Source organism: Cucumis sativus, chromosome 1 (genome assembly GCF_000004075.3).
Source record: "Cucumis sativus cultivar 9930 chromosome 1, Cucumber_9930_V3, whole genome shotgun sequence".
NCBI classification, from domain to species: domain Eukaryota; kingdom Viridiplantae; phylum Streptophyta; class Magnoliopsida; order Cucurbitales; family Cucurbitaceae; genus Cucumis; species Cucumis sativus.
The window spans coordinates 29,325,773-29,347,452 of NC_026655.2; the positions used below are offsets into that span (position 1 = coordinate 29,325,773).

A 21,680-nucleotide genomic window follows, 5' to 3' on the forward strand; every position below is an offset into this window, starting at 1 on the left:
AACGGTAACAAGAGAAAAACAAGTGATATGTTGAACCCAAGTTGTACACAACCTGAATAAAATATCCTATTGGTTGCAAGCACCATTCCAAAATACTTAGAAAGCAACCCCTTAGAACTTCATTTTCAAACTTCTGCAAGATGATGATATATATGGGTAGAAAAACCTGGAAGTTTCAAATGCAATGTTTTCTGGAAAAGAGAAGAAAAGAAGAAAAGCAAAAGAGAAGCAGACCAGCAATTAGTTACTATAGTGAAAACCTGGCCTGAAGGCGTCAGGGAGTTCCTGTAAATCAGATATCCCATCTGGAAGCAACGACATGCTCCAATCTCACAAGAGAATTCAACTCACTTCAAAGTATCTGTTCAAAAGCAGAATAATAGGAAGGTATGCACAAAGCTTACTCTGTGAGCAGGAAATAATGAAATTCACTTAAAAGGAGGGAGAGTAATTGTTGTACATGATTAAACAGCAAATTACAATTTTTAGAGTAGTCTCATCAAACCAATCTCCCTAGCTCCTTGAGAAGTTCCTTGTGATCTAGACTCTAGAGACAATCTAGAATAACATATGATATAAAAAAAATAATAAAAAAAAGAAAAGAAAAGGAGAAAAACATCAAGTGGCCCTCACCCTTGGGTTAAATTATACTCTCCTCTGTTGTAAGATTCACAGCAGCTGCCCTTGGACATACTATATATGATACCAACCCCATAAGAAAATATGAAATAAAACATGTAGAGTCCCTAAAACAATGAAATTTTTAGAATTCCTTTATTAATGTGTTTCACCAAATGGGCAACTCCATAAATACCCAGAAACTGGACTATCGATAAGAAATGCAAACATATTCTATTGCACACTTGCTACGTAAAACCCCACCCAACTAATCCAGCCCCCTTCAGCCAAAATCCTTCCACTCGAGAAATGCCATCAACACCCTCCAGAGGAAAGGGAAAATTCAATGCAAATTAAGCAATATTTAATCAGAAAAAGCTTCTTGCCAAGTGCAAGTAAATTTTCCTCCAGCTGCTTTGGGCAATTGAACATGAAAAAATGGTAAAAAAAAGCGTCAGATATCATCTTCACTGCTATAGATTTCCAAAATACTGCCTCAGGTGTTATCATCTATTGAAGAACAGAAAATCAGTCATAAGGGGTGTCTCATGATGTGAAATACCTATCAAACTCGTTCATCTAAATGCTTGAAGGAATCAAAGAAGTCCAATCTAACGGAATTGCTAACCGTATCCACCTTCAAATGCTTGGACATTCTTAATACTTAAGTCTCTCAACTTCAAGACTCAAAAGAAAGCCTCAGAACTTTACTTTACTGGATCATCAAGTGAAACTGAAGCGTCTATTCTAGATGTTGCACCCTTTTCCATTTCTGGTTTTTCTTTCTTATTATTATCTTCAAGTCGAAGGGATTGAGCAAACTGATCAGAGATTGGGCTAATGGACCCATCACCAAGTGAATTTAGAGAATTTGCAGTCGCGAATAGCTGCTGTCTTGTTTTCCGTTCTTTCAAAATCCTCTCCCGCTCGTCATAGAAATCAAAATCATCTATAATAGATGTTCGAGGATCATGGTCCTTGAAAATTTTCAACATCTCAATACCTTGCTTCAGTGGCACCTGTCAATGTATGACATTAAGAAATAATATCAAGAAGTGTAAAGGGAAGAACTAACAAAACTTACTCATACATATATGATAATGCAAAGTGTTCATTAACTAAATACCCCAGGCGAAAATACAAATTCAGGGTAAAGGCAAAACAAGTAAGGCTCTACAGCAGCTATGCATCACAGTTAGATAGCAGGTCAATAACTTTTTTTTCCCATGGACAAAATATGTACGAAAACTTTAATTTCTATTCTGTTCCATCTCTGTAGTTGCAAAAATAACTCCTTAGAAACTCAAACTCATTGTAATTTTTTAAAAATAGAAGGGCATCGATGGAACCAAGCCTACAAACAGGAGCCTTATTTAACAAAGGAATTACCCAGCAAATAGTTAAAAAAAGACCATCTGTCTAAGTAGAAACATAAAAACTGGTGAGACATCAATCTCACCCGGACCCCACTTATATTTAATCCTTTACTTTTTGTGTACACCAAGTAGGGAAACTTGACTGGGTAGGTCAATAAAAAGTAGAAGTATTATACTAAACCTAAGATAAACTTGATTTTCTGGGCAAAATAAGAAGAAGAAGAAAGAACATGAGCCTCCCTGGCACGAGTTATTGAAGCTTCTTGCCAAATATAACTCTGTTCTGTTTTAACATAGCAATAACCTAGTACAGGTTCTACCTAAAAACAAAATTGTTTGCATTTTTACTTCATCCACATAGATGAGGATGCAATTATTAAAGATTGTTGATAAAATTATACCTCCTGAGAATCCCTGCTGTGCGTAACAGGTTTATTGTCATTATTTTCAAGTAAAACATGCCGAAATCTAATATTAGGAACATCTTTGATGATATGCCACTTAACAGGAAATTGTCCACTCCACCTATCCTGCTGCCAGTAATCTGCATTTTTCTCAAAGTCAACAGGTCCGACCATTTCAGCTACACCACAAAATTGACCGCTAGCATTAACCTACAAGAGAACACAACAAAATTGCTCAGACAGCATAATCCACTAAGAACCGTAAACAATGACTGAAAGTATGCGTCACCAAGAAGAAAGACGGTTGATGTTATATAATGTGCTACAAGACGTTAAAAAAAGCCATCACTGGAATATAGATTAAATACTGTGAATAATTTCTAGAACTTACGGAGAAAAAGAGAAGAACTGGACAATTTCCTTGCATCTCTTTTGCCTCACGGAAAGCAGCATCCAGTTTCTTGTTACCATGTGGAGTACTAGCCCAAACTTTGTATTTGATACTTCTATGAACATTATCTTCACTGAATGATTTAATAATGAAAAACTTGGCAGTCTCATAATCTGTAGCAAAATTTGGCCGATTGTAGGAGTCAGGACTAATTAATGAAGTTGATAAATCATTTTTGTTTGCACCAGATGCAGCACTTTGTTCGCCTTTTCCCTTGGCCTTCAAAGCTCTTGGCCCTCGATTACGGTCACTAAAGATGCCATGTGGATCATTAAAGAGTGAAATTGAGTCTCGATCCCTGTCTCTTCCTCTGTCCTTCTCAAGGGTAAGACGGCTTCGGTCATTTACAACAGGATAAGAAATGGATCCACTGCCAAAGTTAGAACCCTGATAAGAACTACTTAATGGGTACCGAGCATCAAAGGCATTTGAAACCAGCCCAAATCCATGCATAGGTCTCTGTTGTAGAGAAACCTAAAAAGAAGACAAGTTAAGAATGAGAAAAATATAAAAATCCATAATTAGAACCAAAATAATAGCTTTTCCAAAAGGACAAGAATGAACAAGTATAACATGAATATAGGTTTAGCAGATGCAAAACATAGTTCTTAAAGCTATGTAGTGCTTGTATAATTTCACTCAATTACAGACAAGGTAATGCAATGGATGGTAGGAAATGCCAAAAAAAAAAAAGAATGCTAACTGACTAGCTCAAGTTAGATATTATCAAAGAGTTCTTCCTCCATCCTCCTCTTTTCATGGAAGGGCCGGTTCTTGGGTCTTGTTAGAATGTGTGCAATTATGTGGATTTCTTGAGAGAGAGGGAGTAATAGAGCATTTAGGGGGCTAGCAAGGGATTCTAGAGATGTTAGATCACTCGTTAGATATCTTGTAAACCCTTGAGTTTGGGTTTCAGATTTTTTTTCTAAATTACTCCGTAGGTTCTATCTTCCACAGTTAGAGCCCCATGGTGGGCTTCCTTTTGTGGACTTGTTTTTTTTCATGCATTTGTATTCTTTCAAGTTCATTAACAAGAAATCTTCCGTTGACTGGACTAAAACAGAAACTAGGTAACTAATTCCTATGTTTTAAAAGGTTGTCAAGTCTCATGAGTTATGCCCCCTCATGCTAACCAAAAGGCTTGATTCATAAGAGGTCAGTCTCACTCCATCATAATTCTAAGCATATCGAAACTTAAAGCCCTTACACCTCATATTGTTATTTTTTTTCCAAATAAGAAACTGGACTTGAGAACTACAACAAACAGCATTCAAACTCAACAGGAAAAGGGAGCCCAAGAACAAACTACATAAAAGGACTCCAATACAGGAAAATCAAACCAATGCCATAATGGCTAAAAAAAACGAGACGAGCCAACAAAGTGAAAAGAGAGAAATACAATGAAACGAGAAATCAATGAAACGAGAGGAATGCTCAGAAATACAAAAATCCAAGTTGATAAGAAATCGATATATAAAACAATTACAGCTGAAAGTGAATACAAGAAATAAGATGAAAAGCCTGAATCTAAAAAGCACCAAGAAATTGGAGAAAGAGCATAAAAAATAAGCCATAAGACGCCGAACCAGAACGAGCCAACAAAGTGAAATACCAAACCAAAAAACTAAAAAAAACGAATTCACTGCAGCAAGCTAAAGAACTCTAAAAATGACACCAGGAGAAGAATGAACATAAAAGATGAGCTGAGAAACCGCCACATAGCAAAATGAAGAACCAAAAAGCAAAAGATCAAATCAATTGAACTTTAAAGTTTAAGGTTCCCTGAGAGCCAAATAAAACAGCCACAGAAATCTCATGAAGATGCTATCAATTATCATCAAAGAAGATGTAAATTTCTCGTTCATGTAAGAATAAATATTCTAAATGTGTTGTATTATGTTTCAACCAAATGGTAACAAGAACCATCAATGATTTACTTGAAGAAAAAGTACCCAGAAAAATAAAGAAGGAACCACATATACCCAACACCAATTTAAAAGTAGCAATAACCAAAAAAAGCCCAAAACATCTTCATGTCTACATAATAATGTATAGAAACAAGATTATTATGAAATGAATGCATAGCTAGCAGCTAATAAATCCGTAGCTTATTGACGTATGTGAAATTCACACTAAATTAAAGCAATCCGAAGTTACTTAAAAGAATTTGTTCTATAGGTCAGACCATACAACTATGTCCTTGAGCTCTATGAAATTAATGCAAAATTATCGCAATAATCTTCCCAAAACAAGGATAAATTAGCTCTCAACAATCATCTAACAAGGGATCAAATATAAAATGCCACCTAACATTTCAAATCCTTACCAAATGCCAATTTATTTACTTGATTTTGCAACATTTGAAGTTGATATACTAGTAAAATACTCGCAAGTCACACACCTTAACCAAATGCCATAAATACTTAAATTCATAGGTTCAAATGATTGCATGTTTTGCCCTCTTGCTTACACAGCCCTTGACCAATCCATAAAAACTAATTACTCTTGCTTAGAATATTTGAAGTCAAGAAACTAGTTTCGTCGACATGGCAATCATACTAATTTTCCCTTATTTCTTCTCTCTTTTGAATGAGATTGAGTACTTTCAAGAAGCAAGCGAACCGAAACACATTAGATGAATCAAACGCATTAGATATCATTAGCAGGTCTCTTCATTGATTTGATTTCTTTTATAACTCTAAGGAAAATTATTCGGTCCTCTATACTAAGAAATTATGAATTATTAAGAGTTGAGGTCAATGAAAGTTTGAGTTGGTTGAAAACCAAAAAAAAAAAGATAAATTTGCATCAAGAAATAACCAAATGTTTTACATTTTACATTACAAAAGCAAAATAAAAACAAGAAAGAAGAGAACATAAAGAAAAACAACGATGTTCTCCGGAAATACAAATATTCAGTAGCAACCAATTCAATTATCAATGGTAAAATTTAGATTGGCGCTTAATTTTTCATTCATATTAATACAATATTTCTTCCGTATCAACTTTTTTAAGGAAAAAAACGATATTTCTTATTAGTAAGGGGTGTTTGACCCAAGGAGTTGGGGGAGTAGGAGTTCAAGGGAGTAGATTTGTTTGGCCTAGGAAGTTGTGGGTCCCACAATAAAAAACTTCAATTTTATACCTTATTAACTTCTTATACAGAACCTTAAGAGTTCACGACTCCCAAAACTCTACAACTCCACTCCTAACCCCAAACGCTTCGTAAATATTTAAATGACAATAAGATTGGGACACAACGCGATATGAAACAGCCATGTAGGCCAGTACAAACAATACCAAACAGGGATTTTTGGTAGTAGACGCATCTATAATAAGCTTTTCAAACTATCACCATCTATAATAAACAAAACTAACCTGTCCAACATTCTGATCATTTGAGCCAAGCACTCCCATTGGCTGTGGATAAGCAGCTGCCGGAGAAGCTAAAGATCCAGATCCCAGATTTCCACCACCAAAGGACCCAAAATTTAGCAAGAAACCTGTTCCCGGCCCATAAAGCATGTTGTCAAATGTACTACTCTCAGGTGATATCATCTCTGTTGGTGAAACGGGAACTGCAGAAGAACCATGAGGTAAACCAGGTGCAGCTTGTTGTGGGTAGTATGATGGGGAGAATGGGACTTGTTGAGGAGAATATAGCTGTCCGTCTAACATAACAGAAGGCATAGGAGTAGCAACGGGTGAATATTGTCCATATGCCATATCGGGATTGAAGCCATAACCAGAATGAAAGACAATAGATGGATTATCATTGTACATAACCTGAACCATGGACAAATAAAAGAATGAATTAATTATATATGACCTATTATTATATGGATATAAGAACAGCATGTTTTCCAAAGTAAACTTACTGGTGACACAACTGGAAAACTATCAGCATTTACATATTGTGAATAAGCATCCCAAGCACCAGTACTACTTCCACCATATCCTGGAGTCAACACAAGGACATGTCATGTTGGAAAATAATTTGCAAGTAATAAAAAGAACATTGTAACAATCTGTGACAACTTATATATGATAAATTAGTAACCAGTATATGAATCGATCAGAATGTGATCATGAGGACAACATTCATTGAACGCTACACGTCAGGTAGGGATGTCTTCAACTCGGACAACAATCCCCTATGAAGCACAAAGCAATGTACTAATAGCCAGGATCCCCTATAGAAGTTGATATTATGAATAAACAGTATTGCAAAAGGTGTTCAGAATCAACCCAAAAGATAACCACCTCTTTCTTATATTGGTCTCCTAAGAAGCACGGACATGGACACGGGACACGGGACACAGAACACAGCATGGACACGATAGGACACTAGGACATAGACACATTGGGGAATAGTGATACACTACTTTTTAAATTACTTTTTTAGAATATACGTACATTTAAGATAAAATACTCAACTAACCCCACTAAAAATTCACAAAATGTCAACTGTCAATTTAATTAAACATAGTCATCCTAACATTAAACAAATAATAATAAAAAATACATAAAAGAGTTTCAACTTTGAAGATAGAGAAAAAAATGGATTGATGTAAACGGCAGTGGGCAGTTGGAAGAAGCTAAAAAACATTATTGTAAAAACCAGCTGGCAGCTGGTACAAACTTTTGCTCCAGTGAGAAAAACTGGGGAGGCATCGTTAGTGCTGCAGCTACTTGGAAGTGAAAGACAAGGTAGGAGATGATTTTGTTTATATTTTAGAAAGGGAAGTTAATGGGCTTTAAATTTGGGTCCAAATTTTAAACAAGTTTCTTTTTTTATTCAGTGTGTCTGTGAAGTGTCCACTGTGTGACCCAACATGACTGAAATTAAATTAAAAAAATAAAAAAAATAGGACACGCAAACTGGCGTTTCAGACACATGCCCACCACATGTCCAGACAAATCCGCATCCGACAAATGTCCGACACTGACACCACCTCTAATATGAAATGTCCGTGCTTCTTAGTTGGTCTCCCTCCCAGAAGAAACTGGAAGTTGGAGGAGGGTTTTCAACACCTGAGCTTGAAAGGTTTGTGTGCAGGCTGAAATCACCAAAACAATTTGATCTTTTCCAGCAAAGTCCGGCCGCAAATATCAAAGAAAGATCACAGGTCCTCGAGAGGTGACCTAGAGGGCTTAAGATGTTCTGAGATGCTCTCGAAGACATCAGCTTCAAGGCTCTAGATAGAAAACTAAGTTGAAACTTGAAAGCAAGGATTTCTTTGAGGAAAGCCCATAGATGGTTGCTCCTTGTAAAGTGGAAGGTAGTATATATTCCAGGAGGATGGTGACATGAATATGAATAACAACTAACACAAGAGGAAGGAATGAATACTTAATTGCTAAGGCAAGGTTTACAGTTGAAATGGTTGAAATTCAATTCTGAGTGGATTAATGAACGGGTATTATCTTATGGCATTTAACATTCCTAAGAATGTAGATAATTCCAAACAACAAAGGTGAATTTCTTAGGATATTCCCTCAACTCAAGTACATATTGTGTCTATACTAGAGAGGCTACTATGTTTTTATGGTCTCCTTTCCTAGAACAATTGAATACCTGTAACAAAGTCCTAGCAATGCATCCTAGTTGTGCAATCCTCGACTAGTTGGTGACCTATATGCAAGCTAGGGAGAAAAGGAGGAGAATATCAAAGTTTTTTAAGCCTGTTTTGAGATAATGTAAAAACTTGTTCAAAGTTGATGACTCAACAACTTTCATACCTGGATGACTAAACCCTGTATACTTGATCCATAATCCAAATTAATTTTGGACACACCCTTTGAGAGTGAGAAAAGAACAAAACGAAAATAAATTAATCAATAAACATTTGGCCATGTTTTGAAAATTAGAATGGCAAAGAAAAGAACATTTAAGGATAGATAAGTCTTTTTAATGACCTTTCTGATTTTTTCTCTCCTCTTGAACCTCTCCCTCTATTAAGAATGATTACAATCATAATACAAGATGACCCAATTATAAACGAATAACAGCAGCGAGGATTGGAAAACTAACCACCATATTGAATATTTGGCTCATGCGAAGTATATACATTCACAGGATGAACATTGCTAATACTTGTTCCTGCATCCATAGATACTTTCTGCTCCATGGTATCCCTTGACGGTCCAATAATTATTGCATTTGGAGAAGGATTTGCTGGAGCAATCCTTCCACCTTTAGGTGAGAGTTGCTGATAATGCACCGTTAAAAAAATGTCAGAAGTAAACATCAGTTGTCAAATCCAATAAACATGCAAAAACAAATAAAAAGGAAAACACTCTAGTGGAAGTAAGCAGTAGTACCGGCTCTTTCAGGTTATCTGGCCTAAGAGATCTTTCTCCTGCATAAATAATCGATTGTTCAGTGCCCCTATAGAGGACAAAAGTACTTAGAAAATGCCTATTTGAAGTAGCAAAAATAAAGAAGAATTAGTCTTTCTCACAAAAAAAAGGTTCCATAAGTCCATACACACACTTGGCTTACATTTCTGCACCGTAGAAGAAGGTTGCATAAATTAAAACGAAGAAGCAGAAACTGAATTACTCTGAACTTTGACAAATTGAATCTTATGGAATAATAATGAAGATACTTTCTAAATCGTAGACAGATCTATGACGATTGACTATCAAATCCAGCGAGAAAAACACTCCATTACAACGGTCAACAGGTCCACTACCAAGTGTCAACTCAAAGACCGGAAGAAAAAAAGTAGAGAAAAACAAAAGTACAATGGTTTAGCTCTCTGTCGGTGCCTTTCTTTGGCAGAAAGCATCGACGGTACAAGAAACAAAAACCCTAGTAGCAAAAAGAAACACATAAACAGGTAAACCAAAATCTTCTTCAGCAAACAATTTGGCAACACAGCACATTCACTCTCAATTCACAATCCCAAAAATGCACAAATCAATCGTTCTTGGAAGCACCCATGTTCAGTTTCACCAAAAAGAACAAAAAAAAAAAAAAAAAAAACAAGATCTCGCCAATCCAGAAGTTGACATGGCACAATTCCAGAAAACAAGAGGCGGTTTTAACGAGGAAGAAAATGAAAAAGCAGAAAAGAAAAAAGAAATGAATGAGTGGTGAAACAAGATGTAAAGAACATACCAATAGGAACGATTCGATCCTGCTCGTCGTCGGGACGTTCCATAAGAACAGAGATCCGGGAAGAGAAGTAAGGTAGAAAATCAGAAAGAGAAGCAGATTGAGATGGAAAATTGGAGGTGGAAGAAGGGGGGAGGAAAATCAAACGGGAAAATTTGAGAGGGATTTTGGGATTTGAATGGAAGAGAATAAAAAGGGTTTTAGGTTTTACGAGCCAATGATTTTTACCAAATAAAAAAGAAAAGAAAAGAAAAGAAAAAAAATTGAATCGGAGAAATTTGGCTGTCTATGGCGGTTTGTGCTTAAAAACGTTTGCTGGCGGAGGCCCAAAAGTAATCCCCATGCCGAAGACCTTCCTCTATAAACATTTAATTCCTTTTTTCAAAAAAACAAAAAGTCATACATAAAAAAGATAATTCATATATTCTCCTCAACATTATTTCAGTAGATAAATAGCTCATTTTTGGGAAGAAGAAGAAAAGAATAATTGAGCTTTTTATGTCTATCTTCTTAACAAATTTAGTGTTTTTTAATACATATACAATTTCTGTATAAAAGAGAGTATATTAAACTAATAGAAGACAATAATTTTAAATTCAATTATAAAGTAGCTTATACATTTCAAAGTTTTAAAAAATAAAGTAAAGAAATAACAACATTTTCAAACCTATCAAAATATTTATAAAAACATAATAAGATTTTAAATCTTTCACTAATATATTAGAAAAAATGGAGAAAAGCATATTGCAAAAAGAAAAAGAAAATTGTAACAATTTTTTAGAATAAGAGATAAGAGAAAGGAAAAAAAAAGTTACCACATAAAGTTGGGAGCAAATTTTAGTTAAATGAGTTTGATTCGATCTTAACAAAAAATCAAAACTAAAACTAATTAATTATTTTTAATTTAATGTGCCTTTAGTGGGAGCATAACGAACAAAATATTGTTGCCATTCAAAATTTCAATATAGTAAGATTATTCCATGATTTAACGTGAAATTATTTAAGATGTTTCGTTACCATCAACTGGGTGTATTTGGATTATTTATTGAAAAAATGTTTTTCAAAAGTACATTTCAATTTAAACAGTTCCTTGAAAATAAGTTTAAAATTTAAACGCTTACATGTTTAGTTAGATATTTTTATAAGTATTTATATATTCATAATTTTGTTTGTATACAAATTACCATAAAGGCATACTAAACCCTAATTTTATAAATAAACGTATATTTTGATTTTTTAGAAAGAAATATATTTTGAAATTAATGGCACGATATCTTAAAACTATTGATTGTTTTAGAAATTTGAAATTATTAAAGTTAAAACGGAGCCTTATTATTGTTTTTTTTCTTGGTATTAAACATTTTTAGAAAATTTTATTTTAGAAGCAGAAGTATATCCTAATATTTAAATTTATAATCATAAAAATTAAAATTGATCACTAACAACAAAACATAATAATAATAAATTTTCTTAAATAATATAATATCAACTAGACCTGAGAAGTTGTGCAACTCAATCACGTTCTTCATTTATCTCTATTTCACGAATTGAACCTCTATGTTCTTCATTAACGTCTCATAATTTATTTCATCATTTGAAGGTGGTAGCATCTCGTCGTCGCCTTGACCTCAAAATTTGTTTTTGAACAAACCCTTATAAAGTTATGAAGAGCCATTGAAGCAACAACAATTTTTACCTGTTTGTCAAATGGAAAACTATGCATTTATCTAACAATTCTCCATTTATCTAACAGTTCAAGATCTTCATTACAAATTTGTAACCAGTGTGACAAGATGTCCTACAAGGCTCTTTGCAAACATGCATCACAAAACGATGCACTATAGCACCACATCTCAATTTTACTAATTGATCAAGTTCATATTCAACATCACTTTTGTTAGAATGATCATTGTTATCAGTATTGTAATAATCATATGACATTTGAAAAGCATAAAGAAATTGAAAAACGAATTGAGAAACCAAAGATCCTAACAATTTGTTAACGATAAAACATTCACAACAAAGGTAACACTCCACAACAGTAATTGTCTAAACAATTAAAAGTCATACTATTCAAAGAAACATTTCCTATATATTTAAGGTCGTCAAACTTTCTTTTGCTCCAACCATATGCAACTTGAATCTCAGGCTTTTGTAATACTACGAACATTTCTCTATTTTCATTTTTCGTAATGATATCTACAACTTTTGTAAAGAGAGAAAAAAAAAAGTTTCTACATTTTAACCCTTTAAGATAATATTGGTTTTTTACATGTGCAATTATTGACAGAATTCTTAATCTAGTTTACCATATATTAAGAATAATTTTTATAAATGAGTTTGAGTACATCGAGCACACATCAAGCGATAACATAGTTAAAACAGCTTAAAATACCGTATAGTCCACGAGGATCAAACCAACAATTTATGTTTAGCTATTTTTGAACCGAACCAATTTTAGCCAAGAAATAGAAACCAAAATTTTTAACAAGTGAAATTTAAAAATAAAGTAAATTTGACAAACAAATGTTTCAACGTTAAGTTGAAGGCATTCTAGGGTGTTGATTTCATTCCAAACTAAGTTGATAGTATTTTAGGTTAGTAATGGATTCTTATGCTTAACTCTCGAAACTAAGATCCATATTATTTTATTTCACAAACAATCTTTTCTTTTGCAACCTTAAATAATAATTGTCGCCACGTGCTCGAGACGGTCCGAAGTGGGCGACGTTCTTAAAATGAGTTAGTTTTAAAATAAAATAGGAGTCTCTACCAATCGTTTTTACAGCGTGATTGGACATCAAAATAAAGTCAATAATTTTTAAATTAATTCATAAAAAAATTGTCTCAAAAAACTAGAGTTAAGTTCGGAAGTCATTTGTATATAAGAAATGTGCTAGCATCCCACAACCCCCGTTTAGAAAATGGTGGCCAAATTTCAAATCTTAAATTGTAAATATTCTTTAATTTCTTTTAAAACTAGTGTCTTATTTTACTTCTCATTACTCCAATATTTGAAGCAATAATTTCATAAAATAAGGGAGATCATTTCATCAATTAGACTATATTGACGAAAATTTTCTCACCTCAAGAAAGTGAGAAATCAGTACAATTTCTCAAAATCTATCATAGGAATAGCCTCTAATAAAAAAGATATTTTTTTTAAACATTAATTCAAATCGTTTTTCTTGTGATCAAATCTTGGACTCCCAAATATGTGGTCCCTCATCTCAAGAAGTCTAGAAAATCGAACACTCAAATTTCCTAGATTCCGTCATAGAATTTTGTTTAAGAAAAACAGTATAAGTTATTAGAAAAATTGATTAAAAAAACCTTATAAAAACATAGATTAAATTTTGAATGTTTGAAAAATATAAAATTTATAAATTTAAAAAATAAATCTAAATGATTTATATATATATATATATATATATATATATATATATATATATATATATATATATAAAAAGATTTTTGTGAGAGATTTTAAAACTTGAAAAATTTTAAATTAAAAAGATTTTAAAACGTTGAGAATTTTAACTAGAAAGAGTTGAAAACTTTAAATAGAAAACAAAATTAGACTTAATAGAAAAATTAGATAAGTAGAAACAAGAAGCATCATTATTAATTATTAATTATGCAAACATATATAAAATAACATATTAAAATTTTAATAAAAAAAAATACATTGGAGATCGATCTCGAACTTCCAAAGAATTGATTTTCTCACCTTAGAATTCTAAAAAATTGGATTCCCAAATTTTCTATTCTGTCGATGGATATTTTTTTAAAAAAATTAATTGAAAATATTAAAAAGATAAACAACTATTAGCAAGAATATATTAAATGAATTATAAAACAACACACAAACATTTAATTCAGTATATATATATATATATATATGTAAAAAATGTAAAATAAACAATAATCTATAAGTAAAATAAAATATAAAACAAAATTACTAGAAAACGAACAAGAAAGTAGGAACAAATAATGACTAAGATAAATAAATAAGTAAACAAGATATAAACCAATGTACCTAAACAAATAAATTTGAAAAAAATTATAAGAGAAGAAAAATGAGAAATAAGAACAGGAAAGATAAACAAATAACGAGAAAAAAAAATATTAAATAGTATATAAAAATGAGAAAATACTAAAGATACATAAATAGTCGATGCTATGAAGAAAAAAATTAAATAAACAAAAATGCTTATTACATATATATATATATATATATATATGACAGTAAAGATACCATGTATAGAAAATAAAGCTTAAGAGTAAATTAACACAGGAAAGACGTAATAATATATATAAAAGAGAAACTCTAATAAATAAATAATTACGAGAGAAAGAAAAGTAGAGATATAAGAACAAGAATAATAAGTAAATATTTAATCATTTTAGTCTTTAATTTTTTTCTTTATTACAAAGAAATTTAAATATCGAAGATTCAACCTCTATGTTCTTTTGTACGCCCGTGTTTAAGTTTGTGGTTTCGGCCATAAGACTCAAGGAAGCGCAGTGAGTCTGTTGGTCAGTAGTAATCCTCCTTAGCACATACTGATACAAATCCTTGATCTGAGAGTTAATAAATTTTTTAAAATTAAAGATTTATAGTATGAGAATTTAAAATTTTCTCAAATGTGTAATTTCCTAAGAAAAATTTTATCTTCTAAATCCGAACTAGATATACCAGTCTTAGCAATTTTACGTGACAAACGTCACAAAGACTTTTCAAACTCTTTATCAGATATAATTGAATCAAATTTGGCCAATGATCCTGCCTATTTTAACTGCTTCGTCCCTTGGTAGCCCACACATTCTCTAAACCTTAAGCCTTGATATCACTGGCCAAGGATTAAACTTCGAAGAAAGCGTTAAAAACTAACCCTTGTTTACAAAGTTACTTACAAAATTTTAACGACTACCATGCATCCAAAAGCATTGATGTCTTCAACCAAAGGAAAAACCATGTTGATTGAAACAAATCTAAAAAAAATCTTTTGTTAGTGTTCCATAACTTCTTTCTTGGGAAGAAGTTACCAAGATTCCTCATTAGGTTTTAGACAAGGCTTTTGTCCCTCAAAAGAAAGAGAATGAACTTTCCCATATAATTGTAAAAAATATAAACTCAACACACTTCACATACTAAGTCCGAAAAAACAAACCAACCAGGTACCATACAACCTTAGCCTCAATTTGCAGTCAGGTAGTCAATAGAAATCTTAGAAAATCACATGAAAAAATTAAAACGTGTCTGCTTATCTTTATCTTGCACAAAAATCAAGCTTACTTAACTTGTTTGTGGAAAACTGGAAATCTTAAAACCATACTTGTTAATACATACTTTTCTTAAAATGATATGATCATTTCAACTTCTTTTCAAAAACTCAATATTCATGTGATCACATATAAATTTCATTAAGAAATCTAAGCTCAAAATTCATCCTTGAAACTAATCATACAAATCATGATTTGATCATAAATTCAAAATCAAGCATGTAAAACATTTTATCATAAATAACAGTTTTAGAAATCATTTTCAAAACTTATTTTGTCACTCATAGTTTTGAGCTAGTTTCCTAGTCTATAAACTTGGCTGATCAAACAAACCAAAATCGAGCATTAGAACCCTAGATATTCTTGTCTTGGTAGGATAATCTTAAAATGACGTACTTCTTATAACATATTTAAGAGGACATACTAAAAATGTTGCTAATGAATTCCAATCTTAAGAAATAAAATCACATTTTCACACTTTTTACTATAACTTTCCAAATTCAGTATACAAACTTTAAATATTCATAACCTCCTCAATACTAAACCAAAATGGGTGTACCTTGTACCAAATTCTTGATTTTGAAGCTCTCTATAACTTACACGAAGGAATGAAGATCAGATTCCTAGTGGATTGGCCTAGAAATCCCCCAAAATAAAGCTACTTCAAATTCACGTGTTCTACAACCTTCTATCTTCTTCTTGAAATTAAAAACCTATTTCTAGTCATATTTGGCTCATGTGATCTTTGAAGTTGTAGGACATTGAATAATATTTCAAACCTTACCAAACAAAGCTTCTCATTCAACTTGTACACTTTGAGCTACTAAAAAAACTAGAGGTTCTTCAGTTTTGCATGAGAATCCAGTTATCTGTCTTTTCCTTGAAAATTAATTACCGTTCATAATTTGCCCAAACTTCCTGCATGAAGTTTGTTAGAAAATTAATTAACTTGCAAACAAGTCAGGGCCACACCTTTTAGTTCTTGTGTAGCTTAAACAGAATTAGAAATCAGAGGTATCACGAATGAAATAAAAAACTGTCATGGCTGCCATTTCTTGAGTTTTCCTCTATCATCTTCAACCTCAAAACATCATAACTTCTTGTTTTCTTTCTTCTCAATCTCTCCCTTGATTTTGCTTTGAAGTTTGAAGAAGAAACGATGGAAAATGGGTGGGAAAATGGATGAGAAAATGGTTTGACAGTGGGGTGAACACCCATTTAACCAAGCACCAAATGGACTTCTTCTTTTCTTTTTCCTTTCTTTTTTTTCCTTTTTAATTAACTTCCCTTTTTTCTTTTCTTCAATTTCTTTTTATAATTAAAATCAACTTAAAAAATTAACTCCAAATAAAACTAGCTTTGATTTGTTTTTTCATTTCCTACAATAAATCATCAATAAACTTACTACCAATATGTGATTGAACAAAAGAGTAGAAATGTTTGGTTTTGGTCAAGAAAAGTAAAAGAAAGAAATGGGGTTTTTGAGTTTTTAAGATTTTCAGGGTACAAGAAATAAATGGGGTTTTCTCTCAAGTGTGAATGGGAAGTTCTAGTAATCTTTCCATCATTAAATTAACAAACGATAATATTGCCATCAATTTCAATCCACACCTAATTAGTTCAAAAAACTAATTAAACTTAATTAATGAATACACTTTCATCTTAAATGTTTTCATACATTCTTTAAGTTTGTATCAAGTTTCTATGTTTCAATGTTGTGACGCTGAAAGTCTCTATGTTAATTAATTGAATTCAATTGGAAGTTAAAAAAATGATCAAACGGAAAGAGATAGTTTAAGATCAAATCAACACTTTTCAATCAATCTTGTTTCAAAATTCATGCTTAGAGCCATTAAAGATTAAACAAAGTTCATGGTGATCAATTCAATAAAACAAAAACTCATATCTTGGAATTCAAATAAAAATTGAAATCAGAATGCAATTAAGACGTAATTCTCAATGAAGATTAACTAGAAAACTCATTCACAAAGAAAGCACCTTTAGTTCATGGCTTTTGGAGTAGCTTCAAGAAGAATTTGGAACAAAAGAGACATTCTTGATGGATTAAAGGAGAGAGTTTTATTGATGAATTTGAGAGAGAATTACAAGAATTGAGTGCCCTAACTAAAGTGGAAGTGAAGTTTGTCTTGGACATATTTCTTGACCTTTCTATATTGTTTTCAAACTCAAAGTTTGTCTTGGAAACTAATTGTTTGCAAACTTTAACTTAAGTTTGGTTTAATGATGCAAGTTGTCTACAAAGTATATACTTCTACGTGGTATATGTATATATGTGATTGTCATCCGACATTCATCTTATATTTTGGTGAAAGGTAATACTTATAAAGCATACTTTCATAAATATTAGTTGGGCTGGGTTGAATTAGAATAAATTCACACCGAAACAACTAATCGGTCCGACTCTTCTCCCGTAGAATGACTTATTCCGAACGATCTCTTGTGACTTCCATCCAACTCATGATGTTCAAAACCTGCCTGGTACAAGATTGAAGTATTTATTCTCCTCAAACAACAGGCTCATGCAAGAGCTTCAGTTGAAGCGGAAGGAGAAGTTTAAGAAGTTGCTCTTTCTTGGTTCACGACCTGGAAAAATTAGCTTCCAATGAGATGATTTAAAATTAAATCAAATACATATAATTTTAAGACTAAAAATTTATATGAGAATAATTTAAATATACAACAATCAAATAAGTTTTAATATAAGCCTGGCAAAAAAAAAAAGGAGAAGATAAGAAGAAGATAATATTGAATATTTATTCTCATAATTGAAAAATAATATAATTCAATAAGTTGAAATAAACAGCATTTAGGAATTAATTAAATTGTATCAATACAAGTACAACTACATGATGTATGTGTACTTGTGGTTTGAATATCAACATAAGTATTGAAGAGAAGGCAATTCCTCGTATTAATACTTTAGGATGTGTGTGGACTTGTGGTTTGAGTATCAACATAAGTACAGAAGAGAAAGCAATTCCTCATTCTATATGTTATAAAAGATGAGTACATGAAGAGCATACATGGTCCTTGTGCGCACAATTTCAAGTTGAAAATGAAAATGGTTGTGGTAGCTCGAGTCTTTAAGTGAGACCTTAACAAGTTCTCAAAAATAGAGTGGTGATGAGGAAACAAACAAAGCTACAGTTATTGTTGTTTTATAAATGTTTAGATTAGTAAGTATAGAAATAACAATAACGGTCTTGAGAACAAGGTCTAGAATCTTCAGATATCTTTGGGTGGCTTGATGCAACGTCAAGATTTTTGAAACAATTAAAATGAACAACAAGCACAACTATATGACCATTATGCATAATATCCATTCAAAACTCTAGAAAGAATTCCACCCCAATAATTTTCTAAAAACCGATATAAAAGAAGAAACTACCTGATCGAGTTAATCAATAATTTATCAATAAATTCATGCTTGAGCGAATTAAAACTCCATACCTTCACTACCCCTTGTTGTGGTGTAATATTCTTAGGAAACAAAAACTTTAAATTACATTTAGTTAGTCCAAATCGACAGTTCAATAATTTCCAAAGGGATAAAAGAAAATAAAACACACTCACTCAACTACACCTCCAACAACAATTAAAACAAAGTCACTCAAGACAAACTGTAGCTAATATGGAGGTAGGCTAGAGAAAGTAAAGAAAGTGTAGCCAATATGGAGTAAAGAGAAAATTCATCAAACAAGTTGTAATATCTACCTTTGTAATACAATAGTAAGTCTTGGTAGCTTCCCATATTCTTCAATCATAGACATATTCTCTATCATTGTAAAAAAGGAAAACTGCAGAAAAAGAACTTTACTAATTGATTAACATAACACTAAAAACCCATAATCAATAGCATATAAGCAGGAAAATATCATAACTTCGCTTTTCAAGCTTATTCCTAACAAGAGTGCAGACGCAAAGTAATGTACACTATTGGTTTCTTCGAGTAGGACAATTCATTATGACTAAATGTACCACTGCTCAACATTGACTCACTAAAATTTTTATATAAACAGAATCACATAACATATATATTTCTTCATAGAAACTCAACAAAAGTTCAACACAATACCAGCTTGGCACTGCAAATTTATGGAAAAGAGGGAAAATTGGATACCAATTTATGGATTTAATTAGATGATTTGCAGAACATTCCAATGGCAGGAGTTTAAAAAAAGTGAACTTTAAAGTATAAAGTGAACTTTAAAAAAAAACATGAAAGAAGAAAAGAAGTAAAATTACAAAAACTTAAAAGTAGAAGCTTGAACATGTCCCAATGATCAAATAACTTAATCTACAAGTTTGGGAGATGCTATTTTCTTAAGTGGGCAAGCTAAAAATAACTTAAATTATCAACCGCAACCACCATTTCCAACACTCACACTCTTTCTACAAAACTAATTGGGTTAAATTCAGTCAGGCATTACCCCAAACACAATATGGGCTGAAACAGAACAACCAATTAAGAAGTCATATTTTACCTTCTAACAACCATATCTTTGATTGTTCCATTTCTCCCACCGTACCACGTCTTCTACTCCCAAGTACACTGCATCACAGATTGAAATTTGAAAGCAACAATAGAGAAGAATTATACGCTATAAATCGTCGGCCATAGGAGTGTAATGAAAGAAAAAGACCTTCTTCTACTTCGACTATGTTGACGATTTTGGTTGAATTGATTTCGGTATCCGTCGTTTCAAATTGTTTTTCTTTGAATCGATTTCATGTAATTAGAGAATGTTCAAAGCTTATCAGTATGGTCTATGTTTCAGCAATCATTGTAAAGCTCTTGTAATCCCCTATGCTAGAAAACCCCGCCTCACGAACCCCATATCATTTATCTAGCACCAAGTCGATAGAGAAGGTTACCTTGAAAAAACTTGGCGGCAGCGTGTGGCATGCTACGTGGAAAGAAGAGTTGCGGCGTGTGCGACGAGGGGTTGTAACGGCGTGCACGACGAAGTCAGGGCAAGGTGTATATTTAGAAGAGAGAGGAAAGATAAAAGAGAATATATATTTAGTAAATTCATTACTGAAAAATTGGAGGGAAGTTAAAATTGTGGGTGAAAATTTGAAGTTTTTAAAAACATTTAAGTTAGTTGCTAAAAATTTGAAGTTTATGGGAACAGTGTTACTAATTTTTCGAGTGGCACAAATTAAAAACGTGACATATTCTTTTTGCGTTGCAATAAAGGAATTTTTATGGACAAAAATTATTTACGCCACTAAAACTTTGTCACTAATTTTTGATAGTGAGATGAACTTTGTCACTATAAGATTTACAGTGAGATCAAATGAGAAAAAAAAAGGAAAAATTTTAATAAGTTTATTTTAATAAAAAAAATTAATAAATTAATTTTTAATAAGTTTATTTTAATAAATTAATTTCATGAAAGGAGAGAAATAAAAAGTATTTTTATATTTTTCTACTTGAAAAAATAAAAATGTTAACTATAGTTGATGTTGTTTTCGCGTCAAGTAAATATTAACTATACTTGACGTGAAAAAAATGTCAAGTAAAGTATGCACTATACTTGACGATAAAATACCATCAAATAAATTTTGCACTACACTTGACGTGAAGAAAAGCGTCAAGTTGGTAACATAAAGTAATTCAAAAAATTACTTTCTTCAAACTATAGTTGACGTTTTGTTCGCGTCAAGTATACCGAACTTTTACTTGACGCGAAAAAAAATGTCAAGTAAAAGCTAATGTAAAATAGTTTGGGAAATTGTGTGAAGACTTCATTTTTTTTGAAACTATACTTGACGTTCGTCAAGTATGTAAAAGTAGCTAGTGTCAAGTAAACCCTTTTTTTTGTAGTAGTTTGAATCTTATGCTCTGCAGATTCCTGTTGTCAACTATATTTTTTGGAATTCTCTCAAGCGAAAAGTTAGCAATGCTGAAACAGTTAGTTATACTCTGACTTAGTTTGTTTTGTGCAAGTACTTATATATTAAAATTTACACACTTCAATCTATGTAGTGAATGTTTAACAGATTACATCCTTCCCATATAGGTTGTTAACGTACATTAGGCCTTGGAGAAGTTTTTGTCCTTGATTCCTCTTGTATCTAAAGAGGAAATTCAACCCAATGGAGTTGATTGGGGTGTTGAATCTGCAGATGTTCCTGCTACATCAAGGATTCGAGTATTGATAATCCTTCTCTCTCAGCCATTTTCTTCTCTCCTTTTTTGATAATCCTGTTGGTTAAAACTGGTAGAAAAAGTTAACCTCAGGTATATTAACCTTTTGCATTTAAAGCTTTTTTTCTGTTCAGTATCTCCCTTTTTTCCAACCTCCATTTTGTTTGCATCTAATGGTGTATTTTCTCTCCTTATTATATGACCTCTCTTTTAATTGAGTACAGTATTCTACCACTAGACCACTGGT

General features: G+C 32.2%; 1 protein-coding gene and 1 long non-coding RNA gene across 6 annotated transcripts; both read right to left on the reverse strand.

Annotated features, from left to right (window-relative positions):
* Positions 1 to 406: 406 nt before the first annotated feature.
* LOC101206274 (YTH domain-containing protein ECT4) lies at positions 407 to 10,318 on the reverse strand. Of its 3 annotated transcripts, none has more exons than XM_011661892.2 (8): positions 9,976 to 10,318; positions 9,174 to 9,211; positions 8,884 to 9,061; positions 6,728 to 6,807; positions 6,228 to 6,635; positions 2,790 to 3,323; positions 2,396 to 2,608; positions 407 to 1,637 (listed from the first exon to the last, which is right to left on the reverse strand). In XM_011661892.2, exons 1-8 carry the CDS (start codon positions 10,016 to 10,018, stop codon positions 1,326 to 1,328), a joined length of 1,806 nt encoding a protein of 601 aa, XP_011660194.1. In that variant the 5' UTR covers positions 10,019 to 10,318; the 3' UTR covers positions 407 to 1,325. The 3 variants fall into 3 exon arrangements, with proteins under 3 accessions (XP_011660194.1, XP_011660195.1, XP_031743706.1); XM_011661893.2 differs by having other exon boundaries at positions 9,174 to 9,240; positions 9,976 to 10,317; XM_031887846.1 differs by having other exon boundaries at positions 9,174 to 9,270; positions 9,976 to 10,017.
* A 6,996-nt stretch (positions 10,319 to 17,314) lies between these two features.
* Positions 17,315 to 20,286, reverse strand: LOC116401789. 3 transcript variants are annotated; one of them, XR_004214150.1, is made up of 4 exons: positions 20,155 to 20,286; positions 19,764 to 19,994; positions 18,994 to 19,076; positions 17,315 to 17,862 (listed from the first exon to the last, which is right to left on the reverse strand). It is a non-coding gene; the product is annotated as an uncharacterized LOC116401789 (long non-coding RNA). The 3 variants fall into 3 exon arrangements; XR_004214157.1 differs by having other exon boundaries at positions 19,764 to 19,831; positions 19,923 to 20,276; XR_004214149.1 differs by having other exon boundaries at positions 19,764 to 20,271.
* Between the last annotated feature and the right edge of the window lie 1,394 nt (positions 20,287 to 21,680).

Excerpts from the sequence above, each read along its gene's own strand:
- LOC101206274 (XM_011661892.2), bottom strand. The coding sequence starts at position 10,018 with ATGGAACGTCCCGACGACGAGCAGGATCGAATCGTTCCTATTG. Across the intron at positions 6,636-6,727 it reads GTTTTCCAGTTGTGTCACCA|GTTATGTACAATGATAATCC; the intron begins GTAAGTTTACTT and ends TCCATGGTTCAG. Across the intron at positions 1,638-2,395 it reads ACAGCAGGGATTCTCAGGAG|GTGCCACTGAAGCAAGGTAT; the intron begins GTATAATTTTAT and ends ATACATTGACAG.